The sequence below is a fragment of the Raphanus sativus genome, chromosome 9 (assembly GCF_000801105.2).
Source record: "Raphanus sativus cultivar WK10039 chromosome 9, ASM80110v3, whole genome shotgun sequence".
Taxonomy (NCBI): domain Eukaryota; kingdom Viridiplantae; phylum Streptophyta; class Magnoliopsida; order Brassicales; family Brassicaceae; genus Raphanus; species Raphanus sativus.
In genome coordinates, this window is record NC_079519.1 from 16,502,002 (window position 1) to 16,526,063 (window position 24,062).

Genomic DNA, 24,062 nt, shown 5'->3' on the forward strand with positions numbered 1-24,062 from the left:
TAAAATTAACATTTTAAGTTGTAGTTGGTATTTATTTTAATTTTGGACATATAGTCAGTATATTTATGGTTTCATATTTATATGATGAATTTAACTAGCCAAAGTAGCTATTGCTGAACTATAAATTGAGCAAGAAAAGACAAATTATTTTTTAAAAAACATTGCTATTTGTTTATAGTTTTATAATTGTACAACGATCCGTTGCAGCTAAATTGGTAAACGAAGTTTTGAAACTGAGGTAAGGTTACAAGTTCGATTCTCAAATCAGGCATTTTACTATAATATGTTATTTTATGGATAAAACATGACAAAGTTAAAAAGACAGTATCCCACATCGGGGAAGAAAAACAAAGATGAGATGTCAACTACTCTATAAGTACAATACTTCTCATTCGTCTAAATCTATGGGTGGGCTTTATAAAATAGCCCAAAACCTATCAAGAGTGTAAAAAGTAATCGGTAAAATTTGGGTATAAATCGGTTAAAAATCGGGTTTTATCCGATTAATAAGCCTAGGCGCTGATTTTATGTGGGCCCGATTAGTTGACCCGATCTGGTCAAAATCGCCGCGCTTACCTTACGCCGAGCGTCTAAGCGGCCGATTAATCGGCTAGACGCTCGCGTTTTTGAACAGAGGGTATAAGAAACAAACATAGTTATTCTTAAAAAATTAAATTTAAATTATTAGAATATTTGTTAAGATAAGAAAAATAATTAGGAAAATACAAGAGAAATAGAGAATTGAACTCATGTGAAAACACATCTACAAAGACACTAAAACCATTATACCACTTTATACCACGAATGATTTAGCATCATTAGGGGCTCTAAAAATTCATAATCTTTAGGGGGCCTAAGGCAAATACCTTTTTGGTAACACTACAAACACGGCTCTGCTAGTGGATAGCTTCAAATGTAGGCAGCTAATTACCTCAAAGAAGCATGCACTACAGGAAAAATGCGTTTTTTTTTTTTTTTTTTTTTAACGGCAAACGGCTATTCTATTACTCAAATTTGAGGTGGTCTGGGTAACCAGACCGGAATAGAACAACCAACAAAATGTAACTTCCTATGGAAGGATCTAGCTGTCTTAGCTAAAAAATCTGAAATCTGATTCCGCGCTCTTGGAACATAAGAAATCTTGAAGTCCGGGAAGCATATGAGCAGTGTCTCTATCCTCTCCAATTCCGTTGCAAAACTTGGCCAAGCCTGAGGTTCCTTGATCATTGCGATCAAATCTTTGCAGTCTGTTCCGAAGTTCTGGCACGTTGAATATTGAAGCATGTTCTCCATCGCCCATCTCAATGCTTCCACTTCTGAGTGCAGAGCTGATTCTCTTCTGGGGAAGTTATGTGAACCCATGAGTTGCGTGTTTCCCCTGCTGTCCAACCAGACCCATCCACATTCACTATATTGAGCAAGTGCTGTCCATGATCCATCCAGTAAGCAAACATTGCCCAAGCTTATGGCTTGGGGTTCCTGTATAGTACTCTCTGGTAATACTGGTGGCATCACATTGGCATTAAACCAAGCTTGACACTCACTTTCAGCATATCGTACTAGTTCCAGTGGATCTCTGTCTATGCCCCTAAAGAGTTTGTCATTTCGAGCCTTCCAAATGTACCAAATTAGCCAAGGATAAGGATCCCTGTCGAGCTCTGGTTCCAGTGAACCATCTTTTTCCCAGAAGAGGTAGTTCATATTTGTGTAGATGCTTGGTGCTGGAAAAATACCAGGATTAGTCGGAGTCGATGAATGAAGCCAAACTTGTAGAGCAGGTGGGCATTCGAAAATCGCATGTGTTACTGACTCCTCTGGTTCACCACATCTCGGGCAGTAATTATCACATCTCATATTCCTCCTTGCTAGATTTCTCGTTACTGCCACATGACCAGTCAACAATTGCCATAGAAGATGACAAATTTTCTTTGGCGCCTTTACCTTCCAAGCAAAGGCTTGTAGTTTTGTAATACTTGGCTCTACCATTTGCTTTTCAGCATCATCCTTCAATAAGTTTCGAGCAACCCAATATCCAGACTTGACCGTGTATTGTCCATGTCGTGTGAAGTTCCAGCAAAATGTGTCGGGTCTATGAGTTGTGCTTACAGCTAAACTCCTTATAAGAGGTATGTCATCAGGTCTGACATATTGTACCAGTAGATTGACATCCCATTCCTTCAACTCCTGGTTTATAAGATCACTCACTCTCATGTTTGGATTCATAACTGGTGCTATGGGTGTAGCTGATCTAGCTGGATTCAATGGAATCCAGGGGTCCTCCCACACCTTAACCTCGTAGCCAGAGTGTATTTTCTGTCTTATCCCCAGCAACAAAAGCTCCCTCGCAGCAGAGATACTAGTCCAGACATATGAAGGACTATTTAGAGAATTTACTCGTAAAGGCGAGCTTAATCTGTAGTATCTTCCTCTTAAGACACGGGCTACCAGAGAATCCGGATTTTGTGTTAGCCTCCATAATTGTTTCGCTAAAAGTGCCAAGTTGAACTCATGGATCAATCGAAAACCAATCCCTCCTTCTTCTCTTGGTAGACAAACTTTCTCCCATTTCGACCAGTGTATTCCTCTTTTAGGGGGATTCGAGCTCCACCAGAATTGAGCAATAGCACTGGCAAGGTTTTCACATATCTCCAATGGGAGCAGGAAAGTAGACATAACATACGTCGGGAGAGCCAACAGAATGGACTTAATCAACACCTCCTTTCCACCTTTCGAGAGCCAGCGCCCTGTCCAGCCATTCACTCTATGCATTAGTTTATCTTTCAAGAATGCAAAGAGTTTGCATTTTGAGCCACTAATATCCTCTGGAATGCCCAAATAAGTTCCCATCCCTCCATCATTCTGTATTCCAATAACATCTTTGATCTCTTGCCTTGTAGTTGCGTTGATCCTCTTACCAAAGAGTAAGGAAGATTTGTCAAAGTTAATGCATTGACCTGAAGCTTTACCGTAGATCCTGATTACTTTCATTACTTCTTCACATTCACGGGGCTCCGCCTTACAAAAGAAAAGGCTATCATCAGCAAATAGCAGGTGGGATACCGATGGACACGCGCGGGTAACGCGCATCCCTGTTATCTTTCCCTGGTTCTCTGCGTGATTAAGAAGGCTAACGAGCGCTTCCGTGCATAGAATAAAAATGAAAGGAGATAAAGGATCTCCTTGGCGTAGGCCTCTTCCTGGAATAATATTTCCTCTTGGTTGCCCATTCATAAGTACTTTGTATTGTACAGATGTGATGCATCTCATTATCCATATGATCCAAGTTTCAGAAAAACCCATCTTCCTCATCACAGCTTCAATGAATGACCACTCCATCCTATCATAGTTTGACCTCCCACTCCGTTACCGGTGCTGTAAGACTTTCATTCATTGGCTCCGTTATTGTCGTAGGAACTTCAGATAGAGCTTCTTCAATATCCTGTGGATTAGACGACTCAAAAATTTGTCGAAAATAGCTAGTAGCAATGGCTACTAGTCCTTCTTCATCCTCCACAATATTTCCATTTTCATCCAGTAACTGAGTTATCTTGTTCCTTGCTCTCCTTTGTTTCGTTAAGGCGTGGAAAAATTTCGTATTACGGTCTCCTTCCCTTAGCCAAAATACGCGACTCTTTTGTTTCCAGAACATTTCTTCCGCCTTAAGAGCATCAGAAAGCTCTTTCAGAGCTGCTGCAATCTCCTCAGTTGTAGCATTATCATCTGCATATAAACCCTCCACTTTCTCTTTAAGCTCCTCCACCAATTTCGCAGAGTTTATATTATTTTGTCTCCTCCACTCACTGAGTGCCTTTCTACAACTAGAAATATGTTCCATTATAGAGGCATTGGGAGGAAGATCAGGTGATTTCCATCCCTCCAAAATAACTTGTCTCAGTTCCTCATTATCCAACCATCTTTTATCAAACTTAAATTTCCTCGATCTCCTAGCTGGCTTTTTGAGAATATCAGCAAGTATCGGACGATGATCCGACCCCCACAACCTCATATACTTCGTCTTCGAATGAGGGAACTTTTCATGCCAGTCAGCATTTCCTACAGCTCTGTCCAGACGACATCTAACAGTTACTCTCCCTGCTCTTTTACCAACCCATGATAACATATCTCCAGTATACGGAAATTCCAGCATCCCACAATCACTTAGCATTTGCTTGAAAGGTAAGAAAGAACTATCAGTACGTTGTCTACCTCCTTCCTTTTCATTATGATCAGTAATTTCATTGAAATCTCCTATCATAAACCAAGGTCCATTTCTTGTTGTTGAGAAACGCGTAAGACGTTCCCAAACTTGATCTCTTCTTTCTAAAACAGGGTCCCCATAAACAAACGTCATAAAGACTTTTATTCCATCAATGACCGCCTCAATGTCAATCATTCGGTTATTTGAAAATAAAACATTAACTTGGAATTCATCCATAAAAAATAAAGCTAAACCTCCGCTGAGACCAAGTGGCTCAACGGTAAACAAATGATCAAATCCTAAATCAGCCTGAATGTTTTGCAACAGCAGCTTCTTGTTCTTCGTTTCAGAAAGGAACACAAGTCCTGGGCGATGCTTCTGACACATCTCCGTAAGGCGTCGAACTGTGAGGTCGTTCCCTATCCCTCGACAGTTCCAACTGATTGTCCGCATTAATGATTTTTTGATGGATATTTGGAACCCATCAAACCATCATGTTTGGACGAACCTTCGTGTGTCCTCTTTGCCCCACTAGTATGACGCCTAGCTTTCCCATTTCCACCCAACGCCTGCAGCTCAGAAGGTGCAATACGACGGCTCGGAGATCCCCGTCTTATTATGTCAAATTTCCGAGACGGAATGCCCAAAGGAGCACTCTTTTTGTTACTATGCCGTTTGTTCTTCATGGGTTTAGTGCCAATCTTCGTGTTCTTCCTCACTTGGACCATATCTTTGTCTTTAGAAGCCTCCATCTCCATTAAATCAGCGCCCAGAAGATCATCCTCATCAGGCTCCGCTTCCATCATTTCGCCATCCTGCTGCTCAAGAACCTCCATATCATCTAGTGCTCCGATAATTTGTTCGTCATTGTTCATGAGCTCTTCCGCAGATGACAGGGAGAATTTTAGAGACTCTCCCCTTTGCCGTATGGTGACATTATCTTCCATGGGATGATCTTGACGCGAAAGGGTAACAATGGCACTAGCCAGCTTGCGCGCACTTGCCGTCTCATTCTTCTTTGCGACTGGACTGCTATCACCTGCCTCCGATGAGTCATGTTCATAAGGAACACTCTCATGTCTTTGTTTTGCAACAAAAGAAGCCATAGCCTTATCCATGATCAGATTCGAGGAGTCAGCATCACCAAGAAGCCACCTGTTATCTCTTCCATTCTCCACCATCGTTCGCTTATCCCTGTCAATCTCCACCACACTCTGTTTTTCCCTCCACATCCTCTCCGTTCTCCGATCATAAGGACCAGAAAAAGCTCGGGCACCACCATACCTATTGTACCTTGAGGGCTCATCCTTGCGTCTGATGATCCTATCCGAGTGATGCCCCCAACGTTTATTATCATCCCGAGACTGTTGATAAGAGCTTCTCTCCTGATTCATACGGCCTCTAAAATTTGTTTCCACCCGACGTGATTGCGTATCACGAGCCACCAGCGAAGACTGATGATAAGAGTGCTTGTTAGATACCTTGTTGTGTCCTGAGGTTAGCTCGGAGTTCAGTGACAGTTGAGAAAATTGCCGGTTCGGTGGAGGTACATCCTGAAGCCGTTCAGGTAATTGCATCCTCGCAAAGACATCAGGCCGATCAACCACTTGGAGCCGGGATTTAACATCATTCGTCGGACAATAGCCTTTCTCATGAGAGAGCAAACCACAAGTCGTACAATGCTTGAAGAGCAAAGTATATTTGATCTCAATTGTCACCTCGTCTCCTTTATATTCAACCTTCCGTGAGAACTTTAGAGGCTTGCGAGAATCAATATCAATGAGCATGCGACCCTCAGTTAGCTCAAGAGTATCCACATGACCGAGCCTTCCACCTATGTTTCTAAGATTGGCATCAGTCCATAGATGTAGTGGGAAGCCAACGAGCTGAACCCAGAATGGAATAATCCATGGATAGTCATCATGAACGATAGGCTCCCATCGAACCAAGACGAACATGCAGAAGTTATAATGGAAGGGACCTTGCCGAAGGACATATTTAAGGTCTTCCTCAGTTGAGAAATTAAACAGAAACTTCCCATTACCAATATCATTTGCTATGATTTTATCAGACAATCCCCACTGAGATGGCATTGTTTGTAGGAGCTTCTCAACACTCTGTTTCTTCGGATTCAGTATCTTCCCTATCAAGGTTAAGTTGAACTCCTTGATTACAAACGAGCCTTCACGATCCTCCAATCTAATAGGCGCATCATCATCATCATCATAAGCAATTCCTTTTCCCTTTCGATCTGTCCCATGAGTTGATCGATACGCAGACATCGATACCATCCAAAGAGATGAAATCAATACCAAAGCAGAGCTTATCCGATGGCGTATGATAGAAACTATACACCAAGGAGTGTATGAGTAACTTATAAACCGGATCCAGTCCTTTTAATCTGAACAGAGCACAACGCAAACGAACTAGAACGAAAGGTGATACGGCGCAAAGACGGTAGCGTGAATCGGAAGAAAGAGAAGCAGGAGATAAAAGAACCCTAATCCCAATGGAGATTACGAATCCTCGCGAAGCTGCACCAATCGACCGCCGGAGTCGTAGAAGTAACGCTTGAAGCAAAGTTAAAGTGGTGACGTAAAAACGAAAAAAGTTGATACAAAGGGATCAAACCCTCCTACAGACGACAAGGATCAGTCTGTTGATGAGGATTCGACCACCAAAGAGTGGATCGAGGCCTGGAAATCACGATCTCAAAGTTGAGTTTGAAATCACCATTGTAGCCGCCAGAGAGAATTAGGTCTTTGCAGATAAGAAAAATGCGTTTAATAGCAGACCAGAATAGCGTTTTTTGCTTTCTGCTATGGTTGATATATCTGTTAGTTTTAGATAGCGTTTATATTTTTTGAAACGCTATGATAGAGTGCCATAATTGGAAAAGCTATGATAGCATATTTTTAATAGCACAATATTAGAAACACTATCTTAGACTTCTTAAATCTCTAAACCCTAAACAAGTTTTTAAATTCTAAACTCTAAACATAATTTCAAAATTTAAATATTTTAATATCAAATCTTAAATTTAACTTCAAATATTAAATATAAACTCAAAAACTATTTCTGTTTTTCAATAATTAATCTTAATATCTTATCCCAATACACTAAACCTTTAACCTTCAAACCCTATACTCAAACATTTTTTTTGAACTCATAACTTTAAATCTAAAGTCTAAATTAAAAAAAAATCAAACTTAAATCTAATTCTTCAAATAAATTCAAATTTACTTTTTTCAAACCCTAAACGCTTAACATCTTTTCAAAACCTTTAACCCTTTATCCTATGTCCAAACCTAATAACATAAACACTACAGTTTACATCAAAATCTCAAATCTAATATTTTCAAGTTTTAATAAAATAAAATAAAAAACTAAATGTGAACACTTATAAAAATCTAGCCCTTAAACTCTCAAAACACCAAACCCCTAAATTGTTGGGGTCAAAAACGGTTATCTCGAAATCAACGGCTAAAAATATTTATCGTGTGCGGACTTTCCATAAAACAAGCGTCGAAAGCAAAACAAGTCGTACAGCTTAAAAAACCTATGTTAAAGTCGATCGTTCTTGTTTTACACGATAAACTTTACGAGAAAACCAACTCAGATTTAGTCGTAAACTTCGATGATACAATCAAGAAGAACCGAGAGACATTAGGTCCGTAGCTGAGATGACACGACCATACGAAAGTATACGGAAGAAACGGGAAGTGATCTAAGTTTGGATAGGCCGAACGACAGGGAATCCCCCTTAAAACTTCAAAGAGCCCGTTCTCCAAACCGTGAGGACTCAGAGAACGATCAAGATATCAAATCGAAGCCCTCGTCGAGACGCACGTGCTGGTCCTGGCCGACGGCGGCTAGCCCCCGTGCTGGTCCTGGCCGCCGGGCGGCTAAGCCCCCGTGCTGGTTCGGCCGCCGGGAAACTTCAAAGAACCCGTTCTCTCAATCCGTGAGGACCCAGAGAACGATCAAGATATCAAATCGAAGCCCTCGTTGAGACGCACGTGCTGGTCCTGGCCGCCGGGGGCTAGCCCCCGTGCTGGTCCTGGCCGCCGGGCGGCTAAGCCCCCGTGCTGGTTCGGCCGCCGGGAAACTTCAAAGAACCCGTTCTCTCAAACCGTGAGGACCTAGAAAACGATCAACATATCAAATCGAAGCCCTCGTCGAGACGCACGTGCTGGTCCGTAGCCGCCGGGCGGCTAGCCCCCGTGCTGGCTGTGGCCGCCGGCGGCTAGCGCCCGTGCTGGCCGTGGCCGCCGGGCGGATAGCCCCGTGCTTGCCGTGGCCACCGGCGGCTAGCGCCCGTGCTGGCCGTGGCCGCCGGGTGGCTAGCCCCGTGCTGGCCATGGCCGCCGGCGGCTAGCTCCCGCGCTGGCCATGGCCGCCGGGCGGCTAGCCCCGTGCTGGCCATGGCCGCCGGCGGCTAGCGCCCGTGCTGGCCGTGGCCGCCGGGCGGCTAGCCCCGTGCTGGCCGTGGCCGCCGCCGGCTAGCGCCTGTGCTGGCCATGGCCGCCGGGCGGCTAGCTCCGTGCTGGCTCGGGTCGTCGGATGACAAGCTTCCGTGCATAAGTTCTAGGCCCCGGCCGTCAGAAGTCTGTACTTTGCATCTTTTCCAAGTTTTCGCGGAACGAATCGTTGAGATTCCGCATACAAAACTCCCGCTCTTACTCCAAACTAAGATCGTCGGAAACACTTCGGAAACTCGTAAGATATCAACGGGAAGGAAGATCTTAAAATCTTCGTGCGAAACAGTGATGGTTATCTTAAGACACCACTCATCTCAACTCTACGAAGGATTGAAGATCTTCCGAAAAATCGTAGAAAACAACGGAAGTCCTAGAAACGGCCCGAAAGAGACCAAACGCGATCGGACAGTCCGCTTACGATTGTCTGAGATAGATACGACGATTTACGTTTATCTTCACATAACAAGATAAATGCTAAATTTCCAGAGGGATAAATGTCAAGTTTCCCGAAGATAAATGTCAAGTTTCCCGATAAACATGAAGGCCAACGAAAATGGAAAAAGCCCGCTTCGCGGCCCAAAAGGAGAATAGACCGTCATAAGAAGGAGTGTATAAAGGAGCTTTGGGAGAGGAGGAAAGGCAGAGCGAAAATCATTGAGAGAGCAAATCCGAAAATTAGGGCAGATCCGAGATTTAGACTTAGAGAATTCCTGCTAGCTTAGAGAACGTAGGACTTAGGTGGCCAGACTAACAAGGCAGGACCTAGAACGTCCGGCCGCCCCTGTCCTACTTCCGTCACGTTAGCATATCTCTACTCCTCTCGGAAAGACCCAACGATTAAGCTTTAATTAGAGTTCCGCACATAGAAACCCTAGGCATTAATCTCGACATGCTTGTTTCAATGTCCAACGCTCATACTAGACGAACTCGGCCGAGGCAGTTCGATCTCTTGTTCAAATCCTTCTAATTGAACTACGTCCGACTTGATCCTCGAAAGGGGTACGTAGGCAGCCTTTCTTAAGGTTCAGTCCCAAATCTTAACGATTCCACTATTCACGAACACTATTCCGAATCACTATTCCGGATTTTACTGTTCGGAGTTCGGTCGCTATGGCGACCCAGTTTTGTTCGTGTAAACGCTTCACTATTCATGTTTAATCATACTTACTATTTCATGTTTTCTGCCGTATTAATTCGCGTCGTGCGTGGCCCAGCAGATATCCGGGATCTCTGGGAAATTAAGGTTTTCCTAATTTCCTAAATTATACGATTTATTGACAGTGCGAATTTCGGTTCCCACAGTTTGGCGCTAGAAGGAGGGTGATAACGGATCAATCTTACTCGCAACTACGCACGCTCAACCAACGCACGACGGAACACCCGTCGATACCAACGTTGAGAAAACACCTACCTGGAAACACGTCCACGGTCACTGCCAAGGCAAACACCACGATGTTAAACCAGATGAAGGAATTGTTCGCTTCGGCCCAGAAACGGTCCAATGAACATGAAAAGCTAATAAGCTCACTCGCTAAACAGGTCGAAACCTTAACAGCGAAGAGCAAACTCCCGCGCGGAACCACTAAGGTTAGACGCGGTCGAAGACTCGGTTTCGGAATTCCTAGGAATCGAAACAACGATGCCCCAAGGGATCCAACAGAACAAAGTCCCAATGAAACGGCTCCGGCAGGACGCTAGACGGTCAAGGAAAAACCTTCCACCCCTATAGAGGGAAACGAAGGGGACAATGACCAATCCGATCATTCGGACGACGATGCCGATGTCCATCCAAGGAGGACCTGAAGTCAGTCCGCTCGACAGACGGTATCTTTGGAGAAACCCCTAATTACTCGCAGAAGAGAAATCGGATAACCAAAAAAGGTTACCCGACGAGCACGTGATTTCTCGCCGACAGGTGCGGCCTTGGGCGCTGGCGGTTGCGCCCACACCGTTGCTCCGGGAGCCGACGATTGCCATGTGCCGTGCTACAGGTCGTTCGGCGAGTGCGGCTGGTCTTTCGTGAACCATCCCCACTTCCGTACTTCTTTCAAACGACTCTCGTTGAGAATGCGGTCTATCACGGTTCCGTCCCGACCAGCTCGCCATATACCGAGTTCGGTCCTTCTCTACAAGCTTCAAAAAAAAACAGAGTTGATTTCTATAAAATCACTCGAAACCTAAAACGGTTAACGAAGACTAAACAAAAGACAAAACGAGGGATCGTATCCCTCACTGCTAAGACGTCTTCCGACACCTAAAATATTCGCTGGCTGCGAACTCTCGACATTTTCCCACTAAGCTTACTTCGGAGAAACTACTCAAAACTCATTCGGATCAATCCTACGGAAACGAGAAATTTCTGATGAAGTTTAGTCGCAAAAAAGCACAGCTCGCGGCAGCAAGAGTTTCCGATATTAAAATTCGACAACGTTTTACGAAACACTTTTCGTAAAATAATACTCGACAATATTTCACGAGACAGTTTTTTGTACGATTAAACTCGATAACATTTTTCGAAACAGCTTCCGTAAAATTAACTCGACAACAGTTCGCAGAATAACTCTCGTAAAATAAAATCTCGGCAACATTTTACGAGTTCGTAAAATCAAACAAGATCATATGAAACAGTAAGGTCTGGGACATGACCAGTTCGCTCATAGCTTGACGAACTAAGAGTGACGTCTTGCACATTGTGTCTAAAAACGTCCACCTTAGACCTCTTCAAGTAATCACCTACTTCCCCTCTCTTTGTTTCAACGATTCTGTCGGGCACAATTTAACCAGCACATCGAAGAAACGAGAACAGGAATTTGAGCGTTGATATCTCTCTCTCGCTCCGATATTCTCGTCTGAATTTCGTCGAAAATCAATTCTCGTTCAGTATCAAACTCTTCGAAGACCTTCGACAGTAAATCGAAAATGGCCATTCCCAAACGCCTAATAAACTTTCGATAAATTACTAACTCATACTCGCAAGAATCCTTCGACTCGTTCTTGTAGAACTAACGCTGCGAAAGTTGAAACTCCGATCAGAAGACGCGAAGCAAAGAGGAACGGACAAGAGGCGATCTTGAATAATCGAGGAGACTAAGGTACGTACGACTTTTGTCAAGGTTTTAATTTTTCATAGGAAAGGAACGAAAACGTTTTGAAAACTGCCGTAGAATTTAGGGAACTTAGAACCTAGGTGGATAGTTTAGCAAGCTAAGTCTTAGGCAACTTTTCCAAGTCTTGTTTTATTGTTCCTTGACTGTTCGGGCAGAACATGCGAACTGATCTAAGCTCTCGAAAAACCGAGAAACGATCACCATGCATTCTAAGCAAACTCGTCCCACTTCCTAAAGAAAGAAAAAACGTACACAAGCCTTCAAAAGAACGGTTTAACCCGTTTTCTTTCAAGAAAAGAGGGAGTAGGTGAGTATACGATACTCGTATACTCCCGTCTTCAAAAACTTTTTGCTTCAGCATCAAGAGAACGCTTTTAACAAAGCAAACTCTCGCAGCAATAAGCGGAAGAACGCTTAGGCGATAAAATGTGTCCGTCAAAAACTTTTAGCACGACGGTGGGTTACGAAAATAACGAAATAACCTTCGGAAAAACTCCATGAGTAATCCGAAGAAACTTTCGCCAAAGGTCGAAATTAAAGCGGAAATAATTCCCGTATAATCCACGGAAACATCTATACTTCTGCGATTTTCCATATCCATGAAACCGGTCATCTATTGCTTTCGTATAGCGAAAACCTCTTTATACGAAATAGCCAATAGGCAAGCAAAATCGGTCTCGTGCAAAACGACTTCGCAATACGAGAAAGCGAGTGAACATATTCTGTCATCGCAAATATCACGAGCAATTTGTGAGAAACGCCCTCCAGTTATTTTTACGAAAAAAACCCCTCTTACAATACTTTTACGAAAAATCTTCTGTATGGTCGAATCAATTTATACGAAGAAACTTTCGTAAAATAACGGTAACGGGTCTGACGGATAACTGTCGTAGATAATTTTCTCTATGAGGTTGTCGATTCCTGCTTCCACACCCCTCGGTTACACCAGAGCAGGAAATGACCCTACGATCAAATTCGCACGTGTTCCACGTCAATCCTTTTAACTTTGTCTCCCCCGGAAAAAATGAAAATTCGTTTTTAACAGCCATCAGCCATAACTCGTAAAAACCCGCTACGCTTGGCATGTCAATCTCGATGAACGATATTCGGCCCTCGGCCAACTACGCCTTTTCATAAAGCCCGAACATGCACTCGACATCGCCATTAAGGACAATCGTCAACTAAACACGATCTTAACGGTAACACAAAGGGTCATGGACTGGTCCTTTACCAACGACTTCCTTGGCTAAACGGCTGAAGTCAGCCTCCATGCCGATCCACAATACTTAGCGACCACCGCTCCAACCGTGTAACGGCTAAAAAAGACAATCCACGATTTGTCGTAAAACGTCAAACGGATATTATGCAAGCAGTTTGTCGTATAACCCAAAATCGGAAATCATACGATAACGAAACTCGATCCTAACAACCAAATGGTTAAACGGAAGATCTTAAACTTATCATCAAATCGATTAAGTTCTATACGCCCCATAAAACGCGGCACGAAAAGAAACGCTCGTAGCAAAGCTCCTAGAGCTATACGAGTCATTCTTACAAAAACAAATCTCAGAAGGCCAACACTTCACGAAACATAGTGAAGTTAGACGCTTCCCCCCTGGAAAATTTACGCGACCCTTCGGTCCTAAATCCTCAACACAATTCGCCAACTACTAAACGGCTGCGACAACGGATCCAGTATCCATAAAACGATTATCACATCCAGACACATGTCTCTCATCGCTTACACCTAAAATCGCTCGCTAAAAAGTAGCATACGGACCAAGCGACAAAATCACAATCCGAAGTGACTACTCGGATTCTATCCTTAACACTTGACGAAAGTATAAATCAAATCATAAGCGAAAGCCCATAATCCTCTTATGGCATGAGAAAAATAAAATCGCAGCACTGCGAGACGTCGCTTCGTGCTCGGATAAACATTTTTCGATAACAAATTCATACGCCTTCAAAACGGCATCATTTCGTTGTTGCTGATCACAACAAACGAACTCTAACGTCCTAAACAGACAAGCCACCTAAGGGTAGGCTCTTTTACATCCGACAAGGATCCCATAGCGCGCTATACAAAAAATCCAAATTTGGTTCAGCACTTCGTAAAGGAAGTAGCTCGATTCGTGCCCAGACAAATCATATAAGCCGATACCACTTCGCGGATTTTAAAACGGTACGAATCAGGTTAAAATCACAAACAGGCAAAACGAAAGCCGATTTGTCATCGCATAGCCTCAGTCTGAGAGTAAACCTAGGTCTTGCCCTAAACCCAGCCTTGCTGGTATCTTAACATCTCATAGACATAGCGTCAACGACGCGAGATCCCAAAACTTGTCTCTTCACTTAAGTCTGTACGTTTCCACGAATTTTCGCGTAAATCGTAAACCGCAGGAAAATCTCGCTTTGTACAAACGACGGATACGGTGATCATCAGGGAGGCAGGAATGAGACGACAACTCACACCCTGTCCCTCTAACTTCGATAGACAGAAGTTCTAAAAACGCAATATTAATATTTTATAAGGATTGAGCCGCAGAGTTCAACAGATGCCCTGAAAAAGGTCGGGATTCGAAGCCACCAACGGCCAGTCCCACAAATGTACATCATGACCTCTTTACGGCCGAAACGCAATCAAAATAAAAATCTCTAAAGGGATTGATAAACCAAGACGCTCCCCGGAGCGTTATCTTCATCCTCGAAACTCACCCAAAGTAGGAACGGTCTCACCGTCGCCTCCATTGGTCGCACCACCGCTGCATGTCTTATATGCGCCGGCTTCGCAATCCTTGACTGCGTGGTCCTGGTCCTCCGAACCCTCCGAATCCAGGACAAGGGTGCACACGGATTTCAGACCAGCGAGAATCGAGTCGAAGTTGAGCAACGAACTCACGGTCTTCCCGACATCACGTTCGAGATCGCCAATCAAAGGTGATGTGGATTTCCGCAATGAAATACTATTAGCCAAAAATTTTGATTTTCAACTCATAATCTTCCGCCCGCAAGATCGTCTCCGCGTCTTACAGGCTGGAGGGCTAACTGTTGGGGTCAAAAACGGTTCTCTCGAAATCAACGGCTAAAAATATTTATCGTGCGCGGACTTTCCATAAAACAAGCGTCGAAAGCAAAACAAGTCGTACAGCTTAAAAACCTATGTTAAAGTCGATCGTTCTTGTTTTACACGATAAACTTTACGAGAAAACCAACTCAGATTTAGTCGTAAAACTTCGATGATACAATCAAGAAGAACCGAGAGACATTAGGTCCGTAGCTGAGATGACACGACCATACGAAAGTATACGGAAGAAACGGGAAGTGATCTAAGTTTGGATAGGCAGAACGACAAGGAATCCCCCTTAAAACTTCAAAGAGCCCGTTCTCTCAAACCGTGAGGACTCAGAGAACGATCAAGATATCAAATTGAAGCCCTCGTCGAGACACACGTGCAGGTCCTGGCCGGCGGCGGCAAGCCCCCGTGCTGGTCCTGGCCGCCGGGCGTCTAAGCCCCCGTGCTGGTTCGGCCGCCGGGAAACTTCAAAGAACCTGTTCTCTCAATCCGTGAGGACCCAGAGAATGATCAAGATATCAAATCGAAGCCCTCGTCGAGACGCACGTGCTGGTCCTGGCCGCCGGCGGCTAGCCCCCGTGCTGGCCTGGCCGCCGGGCGGCTAAGCCCCGTGCTGGTTCGGCCGCCGGGAAACTTCAAAGAACCCGTTCTCTCAAACCGTGAGGACCCAGAAAACGATCAACATATCAAATCGAAGCCCGCGTCGAGACGCACGTGCTGGTGCGTAGCCGCCGGGCGGCTAGCCCCCGTGCTGGCCGTGGCCGCCGCGGCTAGCGCCCGTGCTGGCCGTGGCCGCCGGGCGGCTAGCCCCGCGCTGGCCGTGGCCGCCGGCGGATAGCGCCCGTGCTGGCCGTGGCCGCCGGGCGGATAGCCCCGTGCTTGCCGTGGCCGCCGGCGGCTAGCGCCCGTGCTGGCCGTGGCCGCCGGGTGGCTAGCCCCGTGCTGGCCATGGCCGCCGGCGGCTAGCTCCCGCGCTGGCCATGGCCGCCGGGCGGCTAGCCCCGTGCTGGCCGTGGCCGCTGGCGGCTAGCGCCCGTGCTGGCCATGGCCGCCGGGCGGCTAGCCCCGTGCTGGCCGTGGCCGCGGCGGCTAGCGCCGTGCTGGGCATGGCCGCCGGGCGGCTAGCCCCGTGCTGGCTCGGGTCGTCGGATGACAAGCTTCCGTGCATAAGTTCTAGGCCCCGGCCGTCAGAAGTCTGTACTTTGCATCTTTCCCAAGTTTTCGCGGAACGAATCGTTGAGATTCCGCGTACAGAACTCCCGCTCTTACTCCAAACTAAGATCGTCGGAAACACTTCGGAAACTCGTAAGATATCAACGGGAAGGAAGATCTTAAATTCTTCGTGCGAAACAGTAATGGTTATCTTAAGACACCACTCATCTCAACTCTACGAAGGATTGAAGATCTTCCGAAGAAATCGTAGAAAACAACGGAAGTCCTAGAAACGGCCCGAAAGGGACCAAACGCGATCGGACAGTCCGCTTATGATTGTCTGAGATAGATACGACGATTTACGTTTATCTTCACATAACAAGATAAATGCTAAATTTCCAGAGGGATAAATGTCAAGTTTCCCGAAGATAAATGTCAAGTTTCCCGATAAACATGAAGGCCGACGAAAATGGAAAAAGCCCGCTTCGCGGCCCAAAAGGAGAATAGACCGTCATAAGAAGGAGTATATAAAGGAGCTTTGGGAGAGGAGGAAAGGCAGAGCGAAAATCATTGAGAGAGCAAATCCGAAAATTAGGGCAGATCCGAGATTTAGACTTAGAGAATTCCTGCTAGCTTAGAGAACGTAGGACTTAGGTGGCCAGACTAGCAAGGCAGGACCTAGAACGTCCGGCCGCCCCTGTCCTACTTCCGTCACGTTAGCATATCTCTACTCCTCTCGGAAAGATCCAATGATTAAGCTTTACTTAGAGTTCCGCACATAGAAACCCTAGGCATTAATCTCGACATGCCTGTTTCAATGTCCAACGCTCATACTAGACGAACTCCGCCGAGGCAGTTCGATCTCTTGTTCAAATCCTTCTAATTGAACTACGTCCGACTTGATCCTCGAAAGGGGTACGTAGGCAGCCTTTCTTAAGGTCCAGTCCCAAATCTTAACGATTCCACTATTCACAAACACTATTCTGAATCACTATTCCGGATTTTACTGTTCGGAGTTCGGTCGCTATGGCGACCCTGTTTTGTTCGTGTAAACGCTTCACTATTCATGTTTAATCATACTTACTATTTCATGTTTTCTGCCGTATTAATTCGCGTCGTGCGTGCCCAGCAGATATCTGGGATCTCTGGGAAATTAAGGTTTTCCTAATTTCCTAAATTATACGATTTATTGACAGTGTGAATTTTGGTTCCCACATAAATCATAAACATAACCCTTAAATTTCAAACATTTAAATCACCAAATTCAAAATCAGAAACATACAAACTCTATAGCATAAAAACAAAATAATAAATTCAAAATCATAAACATAACTCTTAAATTTTTATAATACATAATCTTTAAATTTAGGCAAATTCCAAAAGAATTTACAAGAGTTGTAGTTGCCTTTTTTTATGATCACTGATTGATTATAATCTAAGGGTTAAGATTACTCTTTATCAATCTTCAAACTTCATTCTCATTGGTTAATCTCAACTCATTTTCTATTGGTAAAAACTCATGATTATGGATTATTATCTTGGCAATTGATATTTTAAATCCAAGGGCCCAAAATTAACTCTCTCTCTCTCTCTCCACAATCAACAACAATCTCTGCCTCCAATTTTGGTGTTAACAGATCGGGCACATCCAATCCCGTGTCGTCATTCACCAAAACCGTTTCAACTTCTAATCCATCTCCAAACTCCATTTCTCGTCCTCTCTTTCCCTAAGTTTCTTTTTTTTTCAGTTTCTCCATAGATTTCCCTAACTCCAAACTCCGCCTCCGATTTTGATTTCTCATTTTTTTAGGAACTCCTCCTCTCTTCCCCTTTTCCCTGACAAAGCGACACCTCGGAGATGGAGCAATGAAACGAGACGAATGAAGAAGCTGCAGAGGCAGAGGACCAGATCTGACAGAGAGAAGGACGATGGAGGACTTGGCTGACGGCGTGGCTGAAGCATCGAGGATGGGGGAGTTCGTGAAAGAGGCGGCTGTAGGAGTTGGCTAACAACAACGGATTCGACACAAACAAGCTCTTCTTCTGAGAAATCGAGTAGCTCAGTCCTAATCTCAGCTAGGTTAGCTGAATCAATGGCAGATTTTGTCGTTGATGGAGGTGTTTGCCGGCGACGAAGTTAAGAAGTTTGAAGATGCGTGTTTTGTTATTAGGTTTAGTTAGCAAATAGGTCTAGGTTTAACCTTGGTTTAGTTTTGGTTTGTTTGGTTTATTTATTTTTCATGTAAACCAGTTGTAATTTAGAACTCAATCTAATTTATAAATGATAATTTTGATATTTTTTGTCAACAATTATAATTTTGATATATTACATTTTTAACGATATATATATATATATATATATATATATATATTTTTTTTTTTAAATTTTCAGTTATATAATAACAAAACATAAATGCTATCAAAGACTCTTTAACTGCATTAAGAAAAACACTATAATATATGACAATAAGATAGCAGCGCAAAAAAACCGCTATCTAAGGTGCTCGACCTATTATCACGGGCGTTGATACAACGTTTCATAAACCGCTATTGTATCAATAGATAGCATTTTCGTCCGCTAATAAAAACCATTTTTCTTGTATTGATGAGAAGTGGTTTGTCTTTGCGAGGAAACCTTTCCGGTTTTCACTTCAGGAGTACCACGCTGTGACAGGGCTCAAGATTACATACTAAGGACACAGAGTAACATACTAAGGACACAGAGTAAGATCACCCTGATGGAGATCACTCTAAATGAAGTTCACACTTGGACTCGGCTTGATAGGATGAGGTTGATCTACTTGTGCGTGATAGTGTGTGTGGTAATGGGGAAAGATGAGAAGGTGGGCATCCCTCATATGTACATCAAGATGGTGATGGACTTTGAAAAGATGCAGAAGTTCCATTGGGGTCTTCACTCGTATGACTTCCTTCTGAGTTCGATTAAGAATGCTAGGAAGAAGTTGGGTAAGAAGCCAAGCTACATTTTCTAGGGTTTCTTCTTTGCTCTCCAGATTTGGATTATGGAAGCAATTCCTGATTTTGGAGAAATATTAGGCAGAAAAGTCTCTGACAGTTTCGTAGGTCCAAGGTGTGGTAATTGGAAAGGAGTGGCAAAAATTTCGTATGAAGACATCAATGATCTTGAAAACTCCTTAACCAAGAAGGTAACGATCTCATATTGTTTTCTTATATATGGTTGTTGTATATATTTTGTACAGCTTTCATGTTTATTTTGTTTTGCAGGATGATTTGTTCTCTGTCATCTCAGAGTCTGGTACTTATAGTGTGCTTGTGGCTGATCGCTATAAAAGGAATGGTGAGATGGAAGATGAAAGAGTGGACCTTCTTCTGACTAGTATTCGAGAAAAATTTGATTGGAGCAACACAGAATGGCCAGTTTTAGAACCTGATGAGACTGACATGGAGGAAGCCGAGAAAATGATACAGGTTCAGAAGCACATAAGTGTGGGGAAGATACTGAGGTTGTAGCAGACGAGGAGACCTCTTCAGTTAAGGTTGCAGGAAAAGGCAAGAGAAAGGTTCATGATGAAGGAGCAGACACAAGAAAGAGGAAGTTACTGTGTAAACGAATTTCAGAAAAAAATCTGACCCTTGATCCTGAAACTAAGAGTTTCATTCAGGGTCTCGTCCATACATCTGTCACTTCCTTGGGGGATATGCTCAGTATGCAAATGGCAAATATGGAGAGGATGTTAACAGAGAAGATGGGGAAGCTGGAGAGCGAGGTTTCACAGATCAGAGATGCAAGCAGGTTGAGAGGTGAAAGAAGCGATCCTAGCAAGAGCGAAGTTGAAGAAGGTCATCTAAACAACAAAGCCAATCAAGCTCCACCTAAGAGAAAAATTGTGAAATCACCACCTAAGAGCAAAGGCAATCAACCTACAGCTAACAAAAAGGTACTTCCTAAGAGAAAGTGTAGAACCTGATGTACTTGGAACTATGATGTTTGAGTTAGGGTGCTTGAACTAGGCTTTTGGAGCTAGGTTGTACTTGGAAATTAAGATTTTCATTGTGTAATATTATGTAACATTTTCGGATTTTGTAATATGCAATGGAACAAGCTTTTGTAATAGGTTTGTAGTGTGCAATATGCTTGAATGTTTGTGTAATGGAAAAACTCTATGAATGTATGCTTTGTTTCTGTTATGAATGAATGTATTCTTATATGCTTTGTTATTTATTTTAATGAATAGGATGGGAAAAAAATTGCTACGGACACTAATGATTTTGATTTTTGATTGAGTACACAAGAGTTGAGGGACCTGTCCCAAAATACATTTGTTGATGTTTTTTTGATCTTTCACAAGTTAAAGTCGAGACCTCAAGGAAATCAAAAGCTCTGAACAAGTCTCCACTGCAGCTGCTTGATGGCCTAATAGATCGAGCCAAAGAAGACTCACTGGATGCCGCATGGTGTTTTTCTGTGAAGAGGATTGGGAAAAAGCAAGACATTGGTCAAATTCTTCAACGTAAGTATAATCTCACTCTTTTTGTCATGTATTGTTACATTTTAAAGAAATAGTGTCATTGTTTTAAACTTTATCACTATTTTTGTTTCAGATGTCTACGGCTTGGACCTGCTACTTTAAATGTTGAGATTGCTAATCGTCTTATGAATAGTTCTGAGTGGCTTTATGCCTTGGTAAACCTTAAAGACTATTAACTTAAATTTTTGTCTTCAATACTTTGTGTGTGCTAACATCATCTAAATATGCAGGAGATTGACGCCGCAATGTACGTGTTCCGGGAGAGAACATCTTTGAAACGATGGACACCTCACCGTGCCGTCTTCATGACTGTCACCTTCAGCAATATGATTAAAAAGGAGTATGGTATTTTATAAGATCATGGTAGAAAGAACTACACGCTTAATAATTTTCTGCTGCAGTACGGTAAAGGGGTCCTTCCACCACATGGAAGCACACATGAGATATGGAATGTAGATGTGGATCGGCTGTATATCTCTGTTCATGTCAGTGGGAGTCATTGGATTCCCTTGTCCATCAGTTTCGTGATGAGGACCATCGATGTGTTTGACTGCTCGGGTAAAAAAAGGTACAAGGAGCTGGATGGGTTCGCAAACCTTATTCCTCGTATTGGCAAGGCAGTTCAGCCAGATAGACACCAGAAAGATTTCAAAATAGGTGCATGTACTGTTTCCTATGTCCATGTTGGGGAATCTGAATAAAAGTGCTTGTGATTGTGGTGTCTATGCAGTGAAGTTCATTGAGTGCCATGCGCTTGGATTATAGTTGTCTTTGTTGAAAGATGATAATATAATCAAAGCTCGCCACAAAGTTTTGTGGGATCTTTGGGAAGCAGCTAATGATCCGGAATTGATTGAGAGGATGTCAAAGTATTAGTCCCCAGAATGCTTAGTCTCTTCGACTATACATGAGATTCTGTGAGACTGTTTGGTTTGTAGTTCTAATCAAATGAAAAGCTTTAGGTTTTTTTTCTCAGTTTTTAGAAAAAAATATGATTCATCTAATGTATGACTGCTGGTGTTTTATTCTGATTTTGAGGAACAAGAATGCTTAATCTTAAGAACAGCTTTTGGTTTTATTATTCTCAGTTTTAAGCTCAATAAAGTTAGAATGCTTAATCGGTTGTATAGGTTATGGTTTTTATTCTGATTTTTAAGATCCATAAATAAATTTATGAATGATATACAGCGTCTTTTCCAAGACATAATCAACCTTAACCTAAACCCTAAACATACCCTAAACGAGACTAAAAAAACACAAAACGAGAACTTAAACCCGACATATATAAGACAACCTCAGCACCGAAACCCGACTATTCCCAATTTTTTCAGATATTCTTTTTCCGTGAATCTCTTTTTTCTCTCTGAATCAATTTCTCACAAACATGAACACTTCAAGGCGATATTCTTACGGGGTGCCATCTAGGTTCTGGTGTGGGAAACGGGTTGTGATATTATATTCGAGAACATATGAGAATCCTTACCGACGGTTTTATAGATGCGAAATAAGGTCACAGGTTCATAGTCTATGTTTGCTTTTGGATTCAATCACAGTTTTTTTTGTGTTCATATCTTCTGTTTGGTTTTTTCATTCCATTTGATTTGTCCTGACTTGATTTTTGTTTCTGTGTAGCGAAAGAAAGAAAATCATTTATTTAAGTGGGTTGATGAAGTTTTGCTTGATGAGATTCGAAGGGTAAAGGCTGCTGAGAAAGGGAGATTGTACAAGATATTGATGATATGAAAAAGAGTATCAAAAAGTCAGTGGAAGAAGAAGTTACGAAGCAGAAAAATTCCATTGAATTAGGTTGCTTCGGAAGTATTCTATGGCTTTTTGGAAAGTTAAGAAGCCAAGAATGAATAAGATCACTCTATGGTACTTATTATTTTGTTCTTACATTCACAGTCGATTTTATTATGTTATCAGTGTTATGTTCTTACAATTAATATGACTAACTCGATTATACCAGTCTACTGGTTCTTAGTATTATGTTCTCAGTAGAATGTTCTTACAACAATATGTCGAACTTGTCTAATAGACTCAAACTCAGTTGTGTGAAACTTCAAAAGCATAGCTGAACCAATAATCTGGAAAATCCATACGAAAATAATGCCAATGTATAATAATGAAACTAAGAAAAAAACATACGAAAATTATCCAATGTATAACAATCAAATATGAAAACAAAGTTGACAATGTCTCGACTGCACTTTCAAATACCACCACTTGCATACTTGAACAGAACAACCTGTAGCACAAAAGACCATACATGAAACACATTTAAATTGAGCTTGAAACACATAAATGGACTGCCTATATAAGCTGACCCTTACCATATGTGATTGGCTATATTGGTACTTCACAAGTTGCTCTATTGTACCCACTCATATGACATCTACTACACTTGCGAGGCTGCCCCTTTTGTGATGTTTGAGATGACCGAATTTTATCTTCAACAGTTTCATACCTGCATTTTATTTTCCTTCCAACTGCTCTTCTTGTGTCTGGTGGTAGCACATTCACTTCGACAACATCTTCTGGTATGGACCAAACATCCTCAGGAACATTAATAGGATTTATGCTTTCCTGATAAACTTCTCGCCAAGCTCCTGTAGTGTACATCAAATCAGTCAATGTGCGTGGCTCTCTGCCTACATGAAAACCAGCTTTAATTGCGTGCCGACAAGGTATCTTTATCAGGTTGTACTTTCCACATGAGCAAAGTCCGTCTATCCAAATCAACTAAGAAGTCAATTTTATCACCTCTAACAAGCAATCGACCATCGCTGACAGGGTAAACTACAAATGTTTTGCCTTTCTCGGTTCTCCTTGCAATCTTCTTTTTCACATCTTTGGTGAGAGGATGTGTATGCTTTGAAATCTTTTTCTTACGGTTATAAAACCACCGAGTCAACATTTCTCTGATACTGTCCAACAAGGGAATGATTGGATACTCTCTCGGTGAACGCAAAGCAGAGTTGATGAATTCGGCAGGGTTAGTTGTCCTTATGTCATATCTGTATCCAGAGAATTGACATCTAGCCCATTTTTGCACATCAGCTTCTCTGAGGTATTTTCCCATTGCCGGGCTGATATTACCACATTAGCAAATGTCTTTTCAAACTCAGCAACTCTATAAACCTTGGACGCCTTTGAAACCAACCCAACAAATCCTTTCCCATGGTAATATGTTACCACATTATTCAACAGATGATGAATACAAATACCATGCCTTGCTGTTGGATACACAGTCTCAAGCGCCTTAGCAATGGCCGCATGTCTGTCCAAAAATAAAAGCCAAATGATGATCATCAGCAATGACAACATTTAGCTGTCTCATAAACCATTTCCAAGAAATTTCATTCTCTGAGTCGATTACTCCGAATGCAATAGGATACAAATTAGAATTTCCGTCTACAGCAGTGGCAACCAATAGAACTCCTTTGTATTTATTCTTCAGAAAAGTCCCATCAACCACAATAACCCGCCTCATGACTCTGTTAAATCCTCGTATCGATTGCCCAATGCAATGAACAG

General features: G+C 42.8%; 1 protein-coding gene and 2 long non-coding RNA genes across 3 annotated transcripts; 2 read left to right on the forward strand and 1 right to left on the reverse strand.

Annotated features, from left to right (window-relative positions):
* Nucleotides 1–7,243: 7,243 nt before the first annotated feature.
* LOC130499894 (uncharacterized) lies at nt 7,244–18,313 on the forward strand. Its single transcript, XR_008938753.1, has 2 exons — nt 7,244–11,771; nt 17,825–18,313. It is a non-coding gene; the product is annotated as an uncharacterized LOC130499894 (long non-coding RNA).
* Nucleotides 18,314–18,423: 110 nt separating this feature from the next.
* Nucleotides 18,424–21,601, forward strand: LOC108825722 (uncharacterized). Its single transcript, XR_008938304.1, has 4 exons — nt 18,424–19,181; nt 19,261–20,507; nt 20,599–20,680; nt 20,756–21,601. It is a non-coding gene; the product is annotated as an uncharacterized LOC108825722 (long non-coding RNA).
* A 1,592-nt stretch (nt 21,602–23,193) lies between these two features.
* LOC130500111 (uncharacterized) lies at nt 23,194–23,607 on the reverse strand. The gene has a single exon (XM_056994822.1). It carries the CDS (start codon nt 23,605–23,607, stop codon nt 23,194–23,196), a length of 414 nt encoding a protein of 137 aa, XP_056850802.1.
* Between the last annotated feature and the right edge of the window lie 455 nt (nt 23,608–24,062).